Here is a 16314-nt window from a genome sequence, read left to right as displayed (position 1 = left end):
GGTTAATTGAAAGCTACAAACATCATTAGATCCTTGTGGCCCAATTTCAATTCTTCTACTCTGCATATCCACATCTATAACCACAACAATTTTGTTGAACTCATCATCCATACTCAACAAGTTCAAATTTTTACCAAAACACTCAAAACTACTTGACAAGTAATCATAAATTGTGTTGGCTAAATGAGGAGTTGTGTCTTTAAAGAACAAATTTGATAACGCCAAAGCTAATTCAATGCTTTCAACTAACTCGTCTGGAGATTCAAAAATCTTGAAAGGCTGAACACGTTTCTTGAAAGTTGTCTTTTTTATTTGTCCTCCACGACTCTTGGAACAACAATTTCTTGGTTTTACAATCCTCATTTGGTTTTTTACTCTTAAAACCAAAAACCCAAATTTTGTTAATGACCCTAATTGGTGATGATGATCAAGAACACGATTTTTAATCATGTTTTGAAACCACTTGAACACCCTTATTTTTATACCCTTTATGCTTTCACTTTGCTGTACCATTTTTTTTTTTTTTGAGAACTTTTTGCTGAGATTTTTACGTTCAAGTAAAAGGGCAGAGACAAATTATAAACAAAATAAAGCTTTCAAGGCAAATATATAGAAGTGAGAGATGCGTTATAAGGAAACAAATATTCTGGCCGTGTTTTTGTGGGAATTGGAGATGTGCTATCTGAATCCTATTTAACGTAGGATTCATTATGGGGCTGTTTTTACGTATAACAAAAATGGGAAATATTTAATACTTCACAAAAATTGTAAAAGAGACCCACATAAACTAGAGTAATTTGCGGTTTGCACCCCTAACACATGTGCTCTTTTGTGACTTACACCTTATTCTATCCTTTTTAAATAATTTACACACTGATCTCCTTGGTTCATGAAAAACCAATTATTCATGTAAGTCACAAAGTGAAAAATAGGAAACTACATATTACAAAAACAAAATAATCGTTTAAATTAGAAAAAAAACATAGCTTATCACTACTAAAAAAAAGGGCGTTTTCGACCAAAAAATTTCGACCACATTTTTGGTCAAAAAAAAAAAAAAATTGACCACGCGCGGTCGAAAAATCAAGAATTTAATTTTTATTTTATTTTCAGTAGGATTTCGACCACACTGGGTCGATTTTTTAAAATGAAAATAAAATTTCAACCACGTGTGGTCGAAATTAATTTTTGTATAAATAATAAATGGGAAACGTTTAAATTAAAAAAAAAACCCATGTGGTCGAAAATTGGATCACATTTGTATATACACACTTCTTTGCAGATCTGGTCAGCACCACACTTGATCACATTTTTATTTTTTCTTTCTCTCTCTTTCCTCTCTCCCTCTCCTCTCTCTACCCACACCACCAACCCACCGCCCCACCAGCCCAGACCTCAACCCACCGCCAGTCCACCGTCGGCGGCGCAGGTACGTTTTTGGTTTTTTTTTTCCAATGTCATGAACACTTACCAATGCATAATAATCTCATGTTATTAGCTACATTACCTTCTATATTTAGTAGATTTGATAACTTTATTTAGTGTTCAATATTTGTTTTAGGGTTTATTTTATGTAATTACTTTTTTTGGATTTTGAGTTGAAATTGAATGTTATTTTTTGGGCTGTTTTGATCCCTTTTTTTGGGGCTATTTTGATTCTTTATTTATGTGCTATTTATTTATTTATTTATTTATTTATTTTGGGACTGATTTTGTTAATTTTTTTGGACTGTTTTTTTAGACTGTTTTTGTGGACTGAAATCATCATGTTTTGGTTTTTGTTCTGTCAATAAAAGAAACAGAGATAGACTCCCTTTCTCTGTTCTTGAAGGATATAATTTTCCTATAGGCAGGTAATGGTGTTTCAAGATTTAATCATTAGAAGCTTAACATGTTACTACAAAATATATTTGTGGTCCTATTTTGTTTATCATTGGCATGTTTGCTCTAAACTGTTTTGTAATGTACATAAGCTACACATATATGTTTGGACTTTGGAGCTATATTGCTTGCTATTCATCAAAGTAATATTCCAGCATTTAGAAGTTAGATAACATTATGTAAAACGGCTGTGTCAGTTCATGTCAAGTGTGCCTACTATAAAGCTGCTTATTTGGTTTTTGACAGGGTTTTGCACCATCAGAGGCTTCACCTTCCCGTCCCAGGTATCAAACCTGCACGTCTTTGAGGGCAGCCCTTGGTCGGTGTAAGTCTATTACTGTGACACCAAGGTCTCCAGTTCGACATGTTAAGGTACGCTATTGAAACTTTTTCAAACTCCCTTGATAAGTAAGATTGAATTTTCATTCGTATATTGTAGCACCAAGAAGGCGCTAAATATGCAATGGCATATGGATGGGCAGATTCATCTCCTATCGTTATGTACAACCAATTTTTAAAGAATACTCTTCAAGTAGGAGAGTCTATCATCTGAAAGCTTTGTCACATGTGTTCAATTTTCTTAACTTCATTGTGGGAGAAACTCTGTCTACAAGACGTATAAAAAATGTCGAAAGCTTACACCCATATGATTCCCTACAAAAGACACCCAGTCAATATATACTGATAGGATTGTCATCAATGTTCATCTCATAATTTACTCAAATTTTCTGTAGACTGTTCTGAAATTAATTCACTCAAGAGAAAACTTCTAGTATATTTTGGCATAATTTGTTCGTAAAATCTTGATGACTTCTTTTACCACGCTTAATGTTGATGGTCTGATGGACCCTTTGCCGGTTTTGGAGAGTTTGATTTAAGTATATTGATGTTGAATATTGAAAAATAAGAATCTTATAACATAGTTACATGCAGCTTTTTGGCTTTGCCTATCTTGGACCATTCGGGCATTTTTTTCACTTATTGCTGGACAAACTTTTCAAGGGGAAGAAAGACACAACAACTGTTGCAAAAAAGGTAAACATAAATCCTTCTTCTTTGGATAATTTATAATAAGTATCTGGAAAAGAAGTTCCATATTCATCTTGTAGTCACTTATCACATCCTTTCCTTTTTCCTGTTAATAGATTATTTTCATTCTTGATCAATGATAAAACTCTGCTATATTATTTTCATTCTTGATCAAAATTAAATTGGTCTGGATGCCACCTTACCCGTCGGCCCTTGAAAGCATAGATGTTGCTGATGATGGCGCAGTTGATCCTAAGGAGTATGAAGCATCAAGATGCTCAGCTAACAAGAACACTTAATTCCTCGGAGGCTAGGATGTTGGGTATGCAAGCCCAAATTAATAGTTTATGATGGATATGTTTAAATGGATATGTATATTATCTTTAAGGGTTTGAATGTAGTTTTAGTTCGAATTAGAAGTACTTTTAAGTTTATAATGTTTAAGTGTTTGAATAATGTTTCTGATGTTTAAGTGTTTGAACGTAGTTTATGATGTTTAAGTGTTTGAATGTAGTTTTAATTTTTAGTACTTTGAGGTTGAATTTGATTGTTTATAAGTGTTTGAATGGACAATGTTTAAGTGTTCAAGTGTTTGAACATTGTTTATGGTTGTTGTGTTGCATTGTTGATGAATTGAATGCTGTTTTGGTTGATGAATTTGACTATTTGGAAATTGGCAGGTGGGCTGCCAAAAGTAGGCAAATGCTGGAAAAAATATTCCAGCCAGATATTTCACATATTCGACCACATGAGGTCGAAATTGTACCCAGAAAAATTCAATTTCGACCACATGTGGTCGAAATTTAGCAAGATTCTTGCCAGATTTCGACCACATGTGGTCGAAATTGAATTTTTATTTTCTTTTTATATTTAAATATAAATAATGTTTTCGACCACACGTAGTCGAAAAAGTTAAATATAATTTAATATAAAAATAATTTTTTCGACCACATGTGGTCGAAAATAATTTTTCCCTTAACTTCGGTAGAATGTGATTTCAACCAAGTTGTTATCGACCTACGTGTGTGGTCGAAATATTGGTCGAAATAAAGGCTTTTTCGACCTCGTGTGGTCGAAATTTTTGGTCGAAAATCCCTGTTTTTTTAGTCGAAAATATATTTAGATGGTTGTTACATATCGTTTCATAATGTATTGTATTATACTGTAGCGTGTTGTATTGCATTGTACTCTATTGTTTTGATAAACGAACACATTTCGATAGATTGTTCATTTCCCGTCATTATATAATGCCACATATCAACAATTTGAAGGATAAACCTACAAGAAAAGTAGGGTACGACCGTACGGGATAGAGTTATCATATAAAGATAGGGTAAAGAATAAAAAATGATTATTGGATAATAAGCAAAGACAAAGAGGAAAAAAATAAGGCAACGACATGATCTCACCAAATCAGTCGTTACATAAAATGCTTTTCATGGTTACATAAAGATGAATTTAACGATATGATACGATAAAATTAAATAGTAATCAAAACAAACATTATAACAACGCAATACAATACAACTGGTAACCATCCAAACAAGTTAGGCCACTGAGAGCCTTTCCGTCGTTAATGCCCTAAACGATTTCACAATTTTGGTGAGGGGCTAATTGTGACAATAAAACCAATGAAAAAATCAGTAAGAACTTAGGAATTAATTGATGCAAGTAAGTCCTCTTTCATGCTGAATTATGCAAGTATTTCATTTTGTACAAGAATAAAAAAAAATAACTAAGAACTTGGTGTCCACGTTGCATTATGTCTTTTGTTTTCTGTGTATTCAACAGAAAAGAAAAATTATTCGGCTTTAGAATGTTATTTTATTTAAAACTTCAGAAAAGAGTTCTTTTAATTGCCTTGAGTTATGTGAGATGCATTGTATAATAGAACTAGAACAGGATGGAAAAACCAAGAAGGTTCGGTTGGCCAGGTTAAGGTATCAAGTGGCGATCACAGCTTGATTAGAAATCGTGTCGTAATATGTACTCAGTCAGATTTCACAGGACAATAATTGAGGGCCAAAAATATAATTAATTCTAATAATAATAATAATAATAATAATACAAGGTGAAAAGTTGAACCCAAATCAACTTGGCTACTATGACTACCGTACAATATATATGGTAAAACTTACCCCAAATCAGTGAATGCGTTGAAATATACAGGCTGCCTATCATTTAACCATGGTTACTTAATGTATATTTTCGTTTTATTATATCACTTAACTACACTAAATTGCATTGACTTGATGTAAGTACCTTGTGCGATACTTATACTTACCCAATTATACTCTCCTAACACTCTATAACTACTAGAATTTAGCTCTCATTCTCATCTTCTTATTTAACCCTAGAAATACCATCATAAATTTGTGATCTATCATTTTTTTTTTCTCATTCAATGAAGATTGTCCCAATAGATAGCCAAGTTATGGCTTTAAAGGAAGAAGAAACCACTTATAATACCTCCAATGGACTAAACTATGGTGATGAAAATTCTCAAGGTACATATTTATATCGCCTACGGAATAGAATTCCTGATTTATTAGGACATTTATTCTTTCTTGTTTTCATTTTGGGGATTAATTTATTAGTTTATTGGGCGGTTTCTTTAGCAGAAGCATCTTATGAGGAATCTCAGCCCAGATTCTGTATTGAAGCAATCAAAGCTTCTAATATTAATATTTCTTCATCATTAATGCCTGATTCATCGTCCCTAATTTCTGCTCAAAACTTGACTATCAATTTCGTCATTGAAAACCCTTCTCGTCGTCAAGTTAAGTACAAAAATATAATGGTCTCGATTTTCTATCGGGAAAATGTTATTTGGGTGAATACGTTAGACCTTTATCGTATGCAGAAAGGAGAGCGTACGTTGATTTAAGTGACTTTTGGTAATTCGCCCGTCAAGATAAGGGGCGATGAGGTTATTGATGCCATCACTAAGGAAAATACAACAAGTGGATTTGGACATTTTAAAGTGCAAGTAAAGGGAATTATTTATGGATTTGAATGTGTGCTAGTTTCTTGTGGATATGTGAAGCTCAAGTTTTCGTCATTTACACAAGAGGCAAAATTGCTAAAAAAATGCTACACCGCGATATACGATGCAAAATCTATGTGTGATAATTCATAGAATTTAAGGAGTTGATGAATTTTTAGAGATTTATAATACTCTATTGATTATTTTTAGCTTTATTTTCACCATTCATGCACGTTGTTTCTATTTGAATCTTGTAACATCAAAAGACATATTATCTTTTGAGAATAATGTGAACTGAGATTGCAGTTTGAAATTTAAAAAAAAAAAATCGTGATTTTAAATTAGAGTGCTTATTATCCCCCAGCACTTGCTCTTGTAAAGTCGTTCTTTAATTTCGCTGGCTATTAACTTGAATATATTTTTTGGCATGTGAATAGAATTATAAAGCTAAATAATGTTTCCAACCCGATGGTTGATTAGGATTAATCCGTTTTTTATAAGATGCATCTCGATTATTCTACTGAGTATATGCCTACATCCTCCTATGTGTATTCTTGATGGAACAAGAGATAGGATAAGTTAGGAACTAGCAGATACCCGAGGAAATAATCGAGGCATGTACAAGTGTCCGGGCACCACTAGAATCCTCTTTAATTCCCAAGTGCCTTCATCGATCCCCTATTCTAGTGGTAAAATTTTATTGGTATCCAGTGTTTTACACTAAAACCAGATTATTTTAGCATGATCAAGTTAAAAATTAAGATTAGAATGTGTAACCTATTCTAACTAATTCTCCGAATTAAGGTCAATAATAGCTAATTCGTCAGGATCTTGTTCCAATATTCACTCTATTCAATAAGACTCCTTCTCTACTTTTTTTTTTTTTTTTTTTGTTCAAACGCTAATTATAATTTGTACTTTTTTCTTTTTTTGTTCAAACGCTAATTAATATGCATCGTAATAAAATATAAATTTGTTTCGGACCAAATAATTGTGAAAGGTAGAGTTTTTCCCTAAAACCCTAATACTATCAGAATTCCTCCTAACAAAAATTGTTCCTAATTATCTCCTTCTAAGTCATCCAACGGTATATCTCAACCCTCACTTGGTAACCAGAGTTAACATTATTTTTTCTTAATAAAATAAATCATGTTCTTTACATAAATTAATATAGAGACACGTGTAATGGTGTGAGCTATATATGACGGGACTGGATGAATTGAAGAGGAACCAAGTCCGCTGTTTCTTACTAAAAAGTATACAACATTTCACAAAATAGTAAAATCAGTCCGACAAAGAATCCTACCTTAAATAGGATTCGAATTGAATCTGTCCAATTCCCACCAAAACACGGCCAGAACACTTTCCTTTTAGGTAAATTCCAAATCCCAAGTTTCCTTATAACACATCTTTCACTTCTATATATTTGCCTTTAAATCTTTGTTTTGCATATTTGTTTTTTAACTGAAAATCTCTCTGCAAAAAGAAAAAAAATGGTGTATCTACGTGAAAGTGTAAAGGGAATCAAAATAAGGGTGTTCAAGTGGACGCAAAATATGATAAAAAATCATATTCTTGATCATAATCATCAATTAGAGTCATCATCAAGATTTGGTTTTTTGGTTTTAAGGGGGGAAAACCAAATCAAGATTGTAAAACCCACAAATTGTTGCTCCAAGAATAGTGGAGAACAGACAAAATCGAATTTCAAGAAAAGTGTTCAACCTTTCAAGATTTGTGAATCTTCGGAGGAGTTAATTGAAAGTATTGAGTTAGCTTTTGGGTTATCAGAATTGTTCTTTTGGGACTCAATTCCTCATTTAACCAACACAATTTATGATTATTTGTCAAGTAGCTTTGGTAAAAATTTGAACTTTTTGAGTAATATGGATGATGAGTTCAACAAGATTGTTGTAGCTATAGATGTGAATATGCAGAGGGAAGAATTTGACCCATTATCTAATGATATATATCTTTATAAATTTCAATTAACCAATTTGTACGAAACGTTGGTGAATGATGGTGATACCAAGAACAAAGATGATGGATTTTATTTGCAAGTGCATGGGGTTCATGAATCTTATGCATGTGGGGTAAATGAAAAGAGGAGATTTGATGTTCCAAAAATTCTTGAACTTAAAGTGGAGTATACTTTTAATGATTCTGATATTCAAGAAATATTGTACACTCTTTTAGATTTCTTGACCAAAAAAGGAGGGTTTCTTAATAAAGTTGAGGTTTTTGATGGAGTAATTCAGGAATTTAGGAATGTGAAAAGTGGATTAAAGATTGTGAAATTGGAAAAAGAGAGTGTTGTGAGTTTTGAATTGGGAGATATATGCCCCGTTTGTTTTGAAATTTTAGAAGAAAAATCAGTTGCGGTGGTTACACCTTGTTCACATATGTTCCATAGGAGTTGCATATTCACATGGCTATCACAAAACACCACTTGCCCTATATGTAGAGAAAGTTGTGCTATATGAGTAGTTCTTGAAATTCAGATTTTCGTATTTTTTTTTTCATTTGTAAAGATAAATTTATGTACAATCAAATCCCATTAATTTTTTAGTTTTATGACTTAAGTTACTATATTTTTATTATTATCAAAGGTAACGGTGGAGTGAAATACCCTTAAACTATTGAAGGAGGGTATTTATGAGCCTTTTTCAATAGATTAAGGGTATTTTTGGACCTTTTCCGATAAAAAAAACAAAAAAACATATTCTGTTAGTTTAAAGGGTATATTTGAGCCAAAAACAAACCTTAAGGGTATTTTTAGACCTAAAAGGTGGATGGAAGGGTATTTTTAGACCAAAAGATGGAAGGAGGGTATTTATGAGCCTTTTTCAATAGTTTAAGGGTATTTTTGGACCTTTTCCGTTAATTTTTTCATTTGTAGCTGGAAGTTTCGAGTCCAAGCTTTTGAGTATGAAGTTGTCTTTCCCTCAATCCTTCTCAACAAGTAATTCTCCTCAATCATTTCCCTGTAAGTGCCATAGAACGTTATATCTCAACCCTCGGCACTTGAGATTATAATGTTGTGTTTTGTAACTTGTATCTGTATATTTAGTCTAGTAAAAATTTATTTGTACTTAATGTTTACACCAGACCAAATAGTATAATCTAACAAATGTCTTGTATTAATTTGTTTGGCGTAAATTTTGTATGAATAAGTTTTTATCAATCTCCCTATAGTAGTAGAAGTCTTTTGTTTCTTAAACCTCGTTCTAGTTTATTCTTCAATCTCATAAAACACTCCCGCAAAGTAAATTAAGAAAATCCGCAAAACTATGTTACGTTCTAACATCTCCAAAGAACTAATATGTCGACCATCGTTAATGCCCTAAACGATTTTAATCACAATTTTGGGCAGGAAGATCAGTCATCCAAAGTTAAAAGTTATTTTCTCGGCTAATTGTGACAATAAGACCAATGAAAAAACTAAGAACTTAGGAATTAATTAATGAAAGTAAGTCCTCTTTCATGCTGAATTATGCAAATATTTCATTTTGTCCAAGAATGAAAAAATCACCAAGAACTTGGTGTCCTCATTTCATTATGTTTGTTTTTTCTGTGTATTCAACAGAAAAGAAAGATTATTCGGCTTTAGAATGTTCTTTTAATTGCCTTGAGTTATGTGACCTAGAAGGTTAGTCCAGCCGTGTTAAGGTATCGAGTGACGATCACAGCTCGATCAGAAATTGGGTTGTAAATATGTACTTAGTCAGATTTACAGGACAATAATTGAGGGCCGAAATTTCGATTAATTCCATTAGTAGTAATAATAATAATACAAGGTGAAAAATAGAACCCAAATCAACTTGGCTACTATGACTCCCCGTACAATATATATGGTATAAAAACTACCCCAAACCAATAAATGCATAACATGTGTTGAAATATACATGCCTATCGTTTAACCATGGTTACTTGATTTATATTTTCATTTTTTTATATCGCTTAACCACAGTAAATTGCATTGACTTGGTGTAAGTGCTGTTGGGTTTAATTGATAGGTTGAATGGGAAATGGAGGGAAAAAAAGGTGGAGGGAAAAAAAGGTGGAGGGAAAAATGAGTTGTTCCCTCTTGCTTTATGAAATAAGCATTTGTCCCTAGGAGGTAGTGGAAAAAAAGTTCTCCTACTTAAAAGTAGAAGCACTCTTTCGTGTTGCTAAAAGGTCAAGAAGAGGGTCTCCCCTCGCGCCGTCGTCGTCGCTCGGCTTCGGCTTCGGCTTCGGCTTCGGATTTGATTGATAATCTTTTTGGACCAAATTTCCTTTAATTTTAATTATTTAATTATTTAATTAATTATTATTAATTAATTAATTAATTAAAGATCCTGACCCGCGACCCGACCCGTTTTCTTTCTTTCCCGGATTAATTTAAAACATTTCCCTCCATTTTTCCAACGGAAATTTTCTGAAAGGTTGCAAACTTTTCTGAAAAGTTGCAAACCTTTTCCTAAACAGGCTATATATTTCTGTTGATCCTCAGAATTTTTACTTACGAAATTTTCTGATATTCATCTTTTTCTTTCTCTGCACTTCTTAAAAACTCTCGTATGATATACTACCTTCAAGTGGTTCGTAGTCACATGAATTTGCGGTACCGCTATTTTGGTGAGTAAATCGTTCTATCCTGAGAGGAAAGATTCCAAAACCTCGGGTACATTGAGGGGAATAATTTCCTTAAGGACACACTGTGAATTCAGTGGGCTCGATTTGGTTTTCCATATAATGTTCATATTAGTTTTCAGTTTCTGTTAATTTCGTTTCTACAGTTTTGCACAAACTGGACAGATTCTGTTTTCTGTTTCAGGAATTAGTCTAACTTACTGGTTCAAAGTATTCTTTGCAATACAGATTTAATAACAAGTGCCTGGTGCATACTTACCCAATATATACTCTCCTAAGACTCTATAACTACTATAATTTAGCTCTTATTCTTATCTTCTTATTTAACCCTAGAAATACCATCATAAATTTGTGATCTATCAACTTCTTTAACTTTCTCCTTCAATGAAGATTGTCCCAATTATAGATAGCCAAGTTATGGTATTAAACATTCAACAACGGAGGTTCTTGCAGCAAGGCAATAGTCGCTGCTAAACACATTTTGTAGCGACCTTTGGGGATTTTTTAGCAATATTTGTCGCCACAAAAAGCCAGATTTCTTGTAGTGCAAGGTACATATTTATATCGCTTATGGAATAGAACTCCTGATTTATTAGGACATTTATTCTTTCTTGGTTTCATTTTGGGGAGTATTTTATTAGTTTATTGGTTGGTTTCTTCAGCTGAAGCATCTTATGAGGAATCTAAGCCCAGATCTTCTATTGAAGCAATCACAACTTCTAATATTAATATTTCCTCATCATTTCCTGATTCATTATCCCTAATTTCTGCTCAAAACTTGATTATCAATTTGGTGGTCGAAAATTCTTCTCGTCGTCAAGTTAAGTACAAAAATGTAATGGTCTTGATTTTTATCGGGTTTATCTGGATGAATATGTTAGACCTTTATCGTCTAACAGAAAGGAGAGCGTGCCTCGATACAAGTGATTTTTGGTAATTCGCATGTCAAGATAAGGGGTGATGAGTTGTTAATGGCATTGCTAAGGAAAATACAACAAGTGGATTTGGATATTTTGAAGCCCAAGTAATGGGAATTATCTATGGATTTGAATGTGTGCTAATTTCTTGTGGATATGTGAAACTTAAGTTTTCGTCATTTACACAAGAGACAAAATTGCTACAAAAATGCTAAACCTCGATATACTACGCAAATTAAGGAGTTAATGAATTTTTAGAGATTTATAATTCTATTGATTATTTTTAGCTTTTTGTTCACCATACATTGCACGTTATTTCTATTCAAATCTTGTAAAATCAAAATACATATCATTTGAGAATAATGTGAACTGAGATTGAAGTTTGAAATTAAATATTTTTTTCTCATGATTTTAAATTAGAGTGCACATTATTTTCACAACACTTGCTCTTGTAAAGTCGTTCTTTTAATTTGCTGGCTATTAACTTGCCTATAATTTTTGGCATGTGAATAGAAATATTAAGCTAAATTATGTTTCCCAACCCTATGGTTAATTAGGATTAATCCATTTTTTTATAAGATGCATATCGATTATTCCACTGAGTATATGCCTACATCCTCCTATGTGTATTCTTGATGGAGCAAGAGATGAGATATATATTTTACCTTGATCAAGTTAAAGATTAATATTAGAATGTGTAACCTATTCTAACTAATTCTCCACAATTAAGATCAATAATAGCAAATTAGTAATTAGTTAAGATCTTGTTCCAATATTCACGCTAGTCAATGAGACTCCTCCTCCACTTTTTTTTTTTTTTTTTTGGCTCAAACGCTAATTATAATAACATAGTAATGCATCATAAGGAAATACAGATTTGTGACGGACCAAATAATTGTGAAAAGTAGAGGTTTCCCTAAAACGCTAATTCTATGAGAAATCTGCCTAACAAAAATAGTTCCTTATTATCTCCTTGTAAGAGCCTGTTTGGCCTAGCGGCTAAAAACTGCTTATTTTGAGAAGTACTTTTCAAAAAAGTATTTTTTGTCAGAACCAGTTCGTGTTTGACTAATTTATTTGAAAAGTGTTTTTGACTGCTTTTAATAAGCAAATTGTGTTTAGCTAATCTTCTTAAAAAAGTGCTTTTGAGTGTCAAATTACGAAAAAAGACAATTATCAATGGATGTTTATTATTAAGATTATTTTACAGAGAGATATTATTTTAAATATCTACTATGAAAGATTTGATTAAGTTTTTACTTTTAATTAATTTAAAAGTACATATTAATTTTTTTTAATTAATATAATACATATATGAATCAAAAAAGTAAATTAAATATTGATATAATATCAACATGATGATTTAAATATACTAAAAATCTACCTCCAAAATAAAATTTAAAATTATTCCACAAATTATAAAGTCTATTATATATGTGAAAGCTAACTTTATACTACATAAAATAAAAAATAATTATTAATTAAAAATTAATGGACTAATGCGGACTTGGTAATATGTATTTATGGTAGGGATATTTTTGTCTTGAAAAAAATTACATTCTGCTTTTTTCAAGCTCCCCAACCGCAGAAAAACTGCTTCTGCTTCTACTTAATAGCAGTTTTACTAATTGACCAAACACCTCTAATATTCCAAAAAAGTGTTTTTTCTCCAAAAAAAAAAAAACACTTTTGGCCTTAAAACTGCTACGCCAAACAGGTTCTAAGTGTCATCCAACGGTATGTCTCAACTCTCACTTGGAAACCAGAGTTAATATTATTTAGTTATTTAGTTAACAAAATAAATCATGTTCATTATATACGGTCAATGCAAATAAGTTTTTACATCATCTAATCATCCAAAAGGATATCTACAAATAAACTCTCTTAAAATCTTAAAAATGAGATAAGTTACTTGCTACAACATGTATGTAAATGTGACCCGATAGTGTAAATTATTATACTGATGAGATATATTATATTAACTCACATATAAACAAATGACCAATTATTTGCAGTTGCCGCCAATTTTTCTTTTCCTTTTGTACATATTTTACCTAGAATGTTCTCAGTTAATTCAAATTCATACCACTTATTTTATATTCCACGTTACTAGTAGTTTAACTAACCTAAGCTATAACTTTCCTTTGACCTTCTCCAATACCTTTTAGGACTTTGTTTATTTTTGGACCAAAAGTGTCCTGTTCCTTAACCAAAAACGTTTTAACTTCCTCCAACTGTTCTCTTATTTTTTAGGGTTTTGTTACTTTCCTTGACCTAGTGTAATCTTTCTGTAATTAAGGGAGTCATTAATTATTTTTTGACCACAGGTGACCTATTCCTTTATCAACTTGGACAAGAAACACAGCTCCCCCACGTTATATATTTAATTATGCTCTCTTTAACTCTTCCTAGGAATTATTTTGTGACATAGCCCTACGTTATGGTTTTCAAGGAAGAAAAAACCAATGCCTCTACTGTTATTGGTGTTTCATCCAATGAACAAAACCATGATGCATTATGCAATAGGTGTCCTATACTAGGAGGAGTTGTAATTCTTCTCTTGCTTTTGTTTTTAGTTATTTTTATTGTTATATCAGATGAGAAATCCTTTCCCAAATTTTCCATTGAAGCAGTCACAGCTTCTAATATTAGTTTTTCACCATGGCCTGATTCAACCCTTTCTGCTCAAAAACTTGACTATCAATTTCGTTGTCGAAAATCACGCTAATTATAAGTTGAGTATCAAGACATGCGGGCTTCAATTTCCTACCACGGACATGTTGTTTGGTTGAATAAATTAGACCTTTACCATCAACAGAAAAGAGAGCCTTCATCGATTCAAGTGACTTTTGGTGATTTTCCAGTCAAGATAATGGATGATTATGATGTTTATACCATCACTAAGGAAAATAGGACAAGTGGATTTGGAGTTTTCACGGTGGAAGTAAAGGGCCATTATTATCAATATGGAATTATGAATGTTTCTTGTGGGGATGTGAGGCTCAAGTTTTCGTCAATTACACAAGAGACAGAATTGCTACGAAAATGTTCCACTAAGATTAAAAATTATTGATCTCTTTTGATATTGTTAGCCTTATTTTCACTAGACACTATATGTGATTGTGTTCTATTTAAGTTTATAATAGCAAGAATACATCTTCTTAGAATATCAATTGAGATTGCAGTTGGAAAGTAAATACTTCTTCCCTGGCTTTTGGATGAGAATGCTTATTAGTAGTATTAATTTTCATAGCACTTGCTCTTGTGGAAGTTGTACTTTTGCTCTATGTTGCTCGGGTGCGGCAAGATTTTTCCAGAGTCCGAGAAAACATAGTTTTTGCTTAGTGGCCTACATTGTTTAAAAAAAATTTAAAAAAGAATCGCAAGGTAGAGTTTGGATTCGCAAGGCATAGTTGAATTTTGGCCTTGCATAGGCAAAATTCTATCTTAATCCAAACTCTGCCTTGCGAATCCAAACATCTGTCTTGCAAAAATTTCTTTTTTTTTTACTGAGCTGGGTTCGAACCCAGAACCTCGGGGTATTAGGTGAAGGGCAAAAATTAAAGACCACTAATTTGAAGGGCAAAAATTAAAGACCACCCCAAATGAAGGGCAATCCGCGCAAAAAAAAAAAAATATATGGTTGTGTTTAGTAAATCAAATCGGAGTCAAGTCATTCAATAATGCCCTTTCTATATATATATATATATATATATATATATATATATATATATATATATATATATATATATATATTTCTTTTTCTTTGTTTGCATGGATTGCCCTTCATTAGGGGTGGTCTTTAATTTTTGCCCTTCAAATTGGTGGTCTATAAGTTTTGCCCTTCGCCTAATACCTCAAGGTTGTGGGTTCGAACCCCAGCTCCGTAAAAAAAATGCAAGGCAAAAGTTGCAAAATTTGGCAAATCCGTCCATGTAAATTCTGCCTGTAAGACCCAAATTGGCAAATTCTGCCTTAATACAGAATTTCTACCTGAAGGGCAAAAATTAAAGATCACCGTTTTGAGGGGCAAAAGTCAAAGACCGCCATTTTGAGGGGCAAAAATTAATGATCACCCCCAGCGAAGGGAAATCCTACAAATTGCCCTATATATTTTGTATATATATAGTAGAATTTTCTTGAATTTTCGTGTGTTTACTTTTTCATTTTTGAACCCCTTATTGAAATGAAAAGCTTTCAACACAATAATTAAAGTGATTTTTTCATAAATGTAGCATATAAATCAACTAGCGAAAAAACTTTTGTAGTTGCTGCCCAATATTTCTTTTCCTTTTGTACATATTTTACCTAGAATTTTTCGAAATTTACTGGTCCAATTAATTTCATTCATACCATGTATTTGATATTCCACGTTACTTGCAGTTTAAGTAACCTAAGCTATAACTTTCCTTTGACCTTCTTCAATACGTTTTGTTAATTTTTGCACCAAAACTGACCTATTCCTTTACCTAAAACGTTTTAACTTCCTTCAACTTTTCTCTTATTATGATTTAGGGTTTTGTTATTTTTCTTGACCTACTAAGTGTCCTATTTTTGCAATCTTTCCCTAATTAAAGGAGTAATTAATTAGAATCATTTTCTCACTATAAAAGTATAATTCCGCCCTCCTTAACTCTTAATTATACCCTAGAAATTATTTTGTTACAATAACCCTAGACGTTATGGTTTTGAAGGAAGAAAAAACCAATATCCCCTCTAATGTTTTTGATGTTTCATCCAATGAACAAGACCATGCTGTATGTTGTGCAAACAAAAAGTGCGTTCTCCTATTCAATAGGCATCCTGTACTAGGAATTCTTGTAATCTTACTCCCTATTTTGTCGCTATTTATTTTAATGATCTTTA

General features: G+C 32.2%; 1 protein-coding gene across 2 annotated transcripts; it reads left to right on the top strand.

Annotated features, from left to right (window-relative positions):
* The first annotated feature begins 867 nt into the window (after nt 1-867).
* LOC132602057 (uncharacterized) lies at nt 868-3470 on the top strand. 2 transcript variants are annotated; one of them, XM_060315079.1, is made up of 4 exons: nt 868-1429; nt 2128-2253; nt 2815-2916; nt 3131-3470. In XM_060315079.1, exons 1-4 carry the CDS (start codon nt 1148-1150, stop codon nt 3143-3145), a joined length of 525 nt encoding a protein of 174 aa, XP_060171062.1. In that variant the 5' UTR covers nt 868-1147; the 3' UTR covers nt 3146-3470. The 2 variants fall into 2 exon arrangements, with proteins under 2 accessions (XP_060171062.1, XP_060171061.1); XM_060315078.1 differs by having other exon boundaries at nt 931-1429; nt 3136-3470.
* The last annotated feature ends 12844 nt before the right edge of the window (nt 3471-16314 follow it).

Source organism: Lycium barbarum, chromosome 7 (genome assembly GCF_019175385.1).
Source record: "Lycium barbarum isolate Lr01 chromosome 7, ASM1917538v2, whole genome shotgun sequence".
In the NCBI taxonomy this organism is placed as follows: domain Eukaryota; kingdom Viridiplantae; phylum Streptophyta; class Magnoliopsida; order Solanales; family Solanaceae; genus Lycium; species Lycium barbarum.
Note: the sequence above shows the minus strand (reverse complement) of the source record. Positions and strands in the feature narration are given on the sequence as shown.

Excerpts from the sequence above, each read along its gene's own strand:
- LOC132602057 (XM_060315078.1), top strand. The coding sequence starts at position 1,148 with ATGAAAATAAAATTTCAACCACGTGTGGTCGAAATTAATTTTTGTATA. Across the intron at positions 1,430-2,127 it reads GTCCACCGTCGGCGGCGCAG|GGTTTTGCACCATCAGAGGC; the intron begins GTACGTTTTTGG and ends GGTTTTTGACAG. Across the intron at positions 2,917-3,135 it reads CAACAACTGTTGCAAAAAAG|ATGTTGCTGATGATGGCGCA; the intron begins GTAAACATAAAT and ends TTGAAAGCATAG.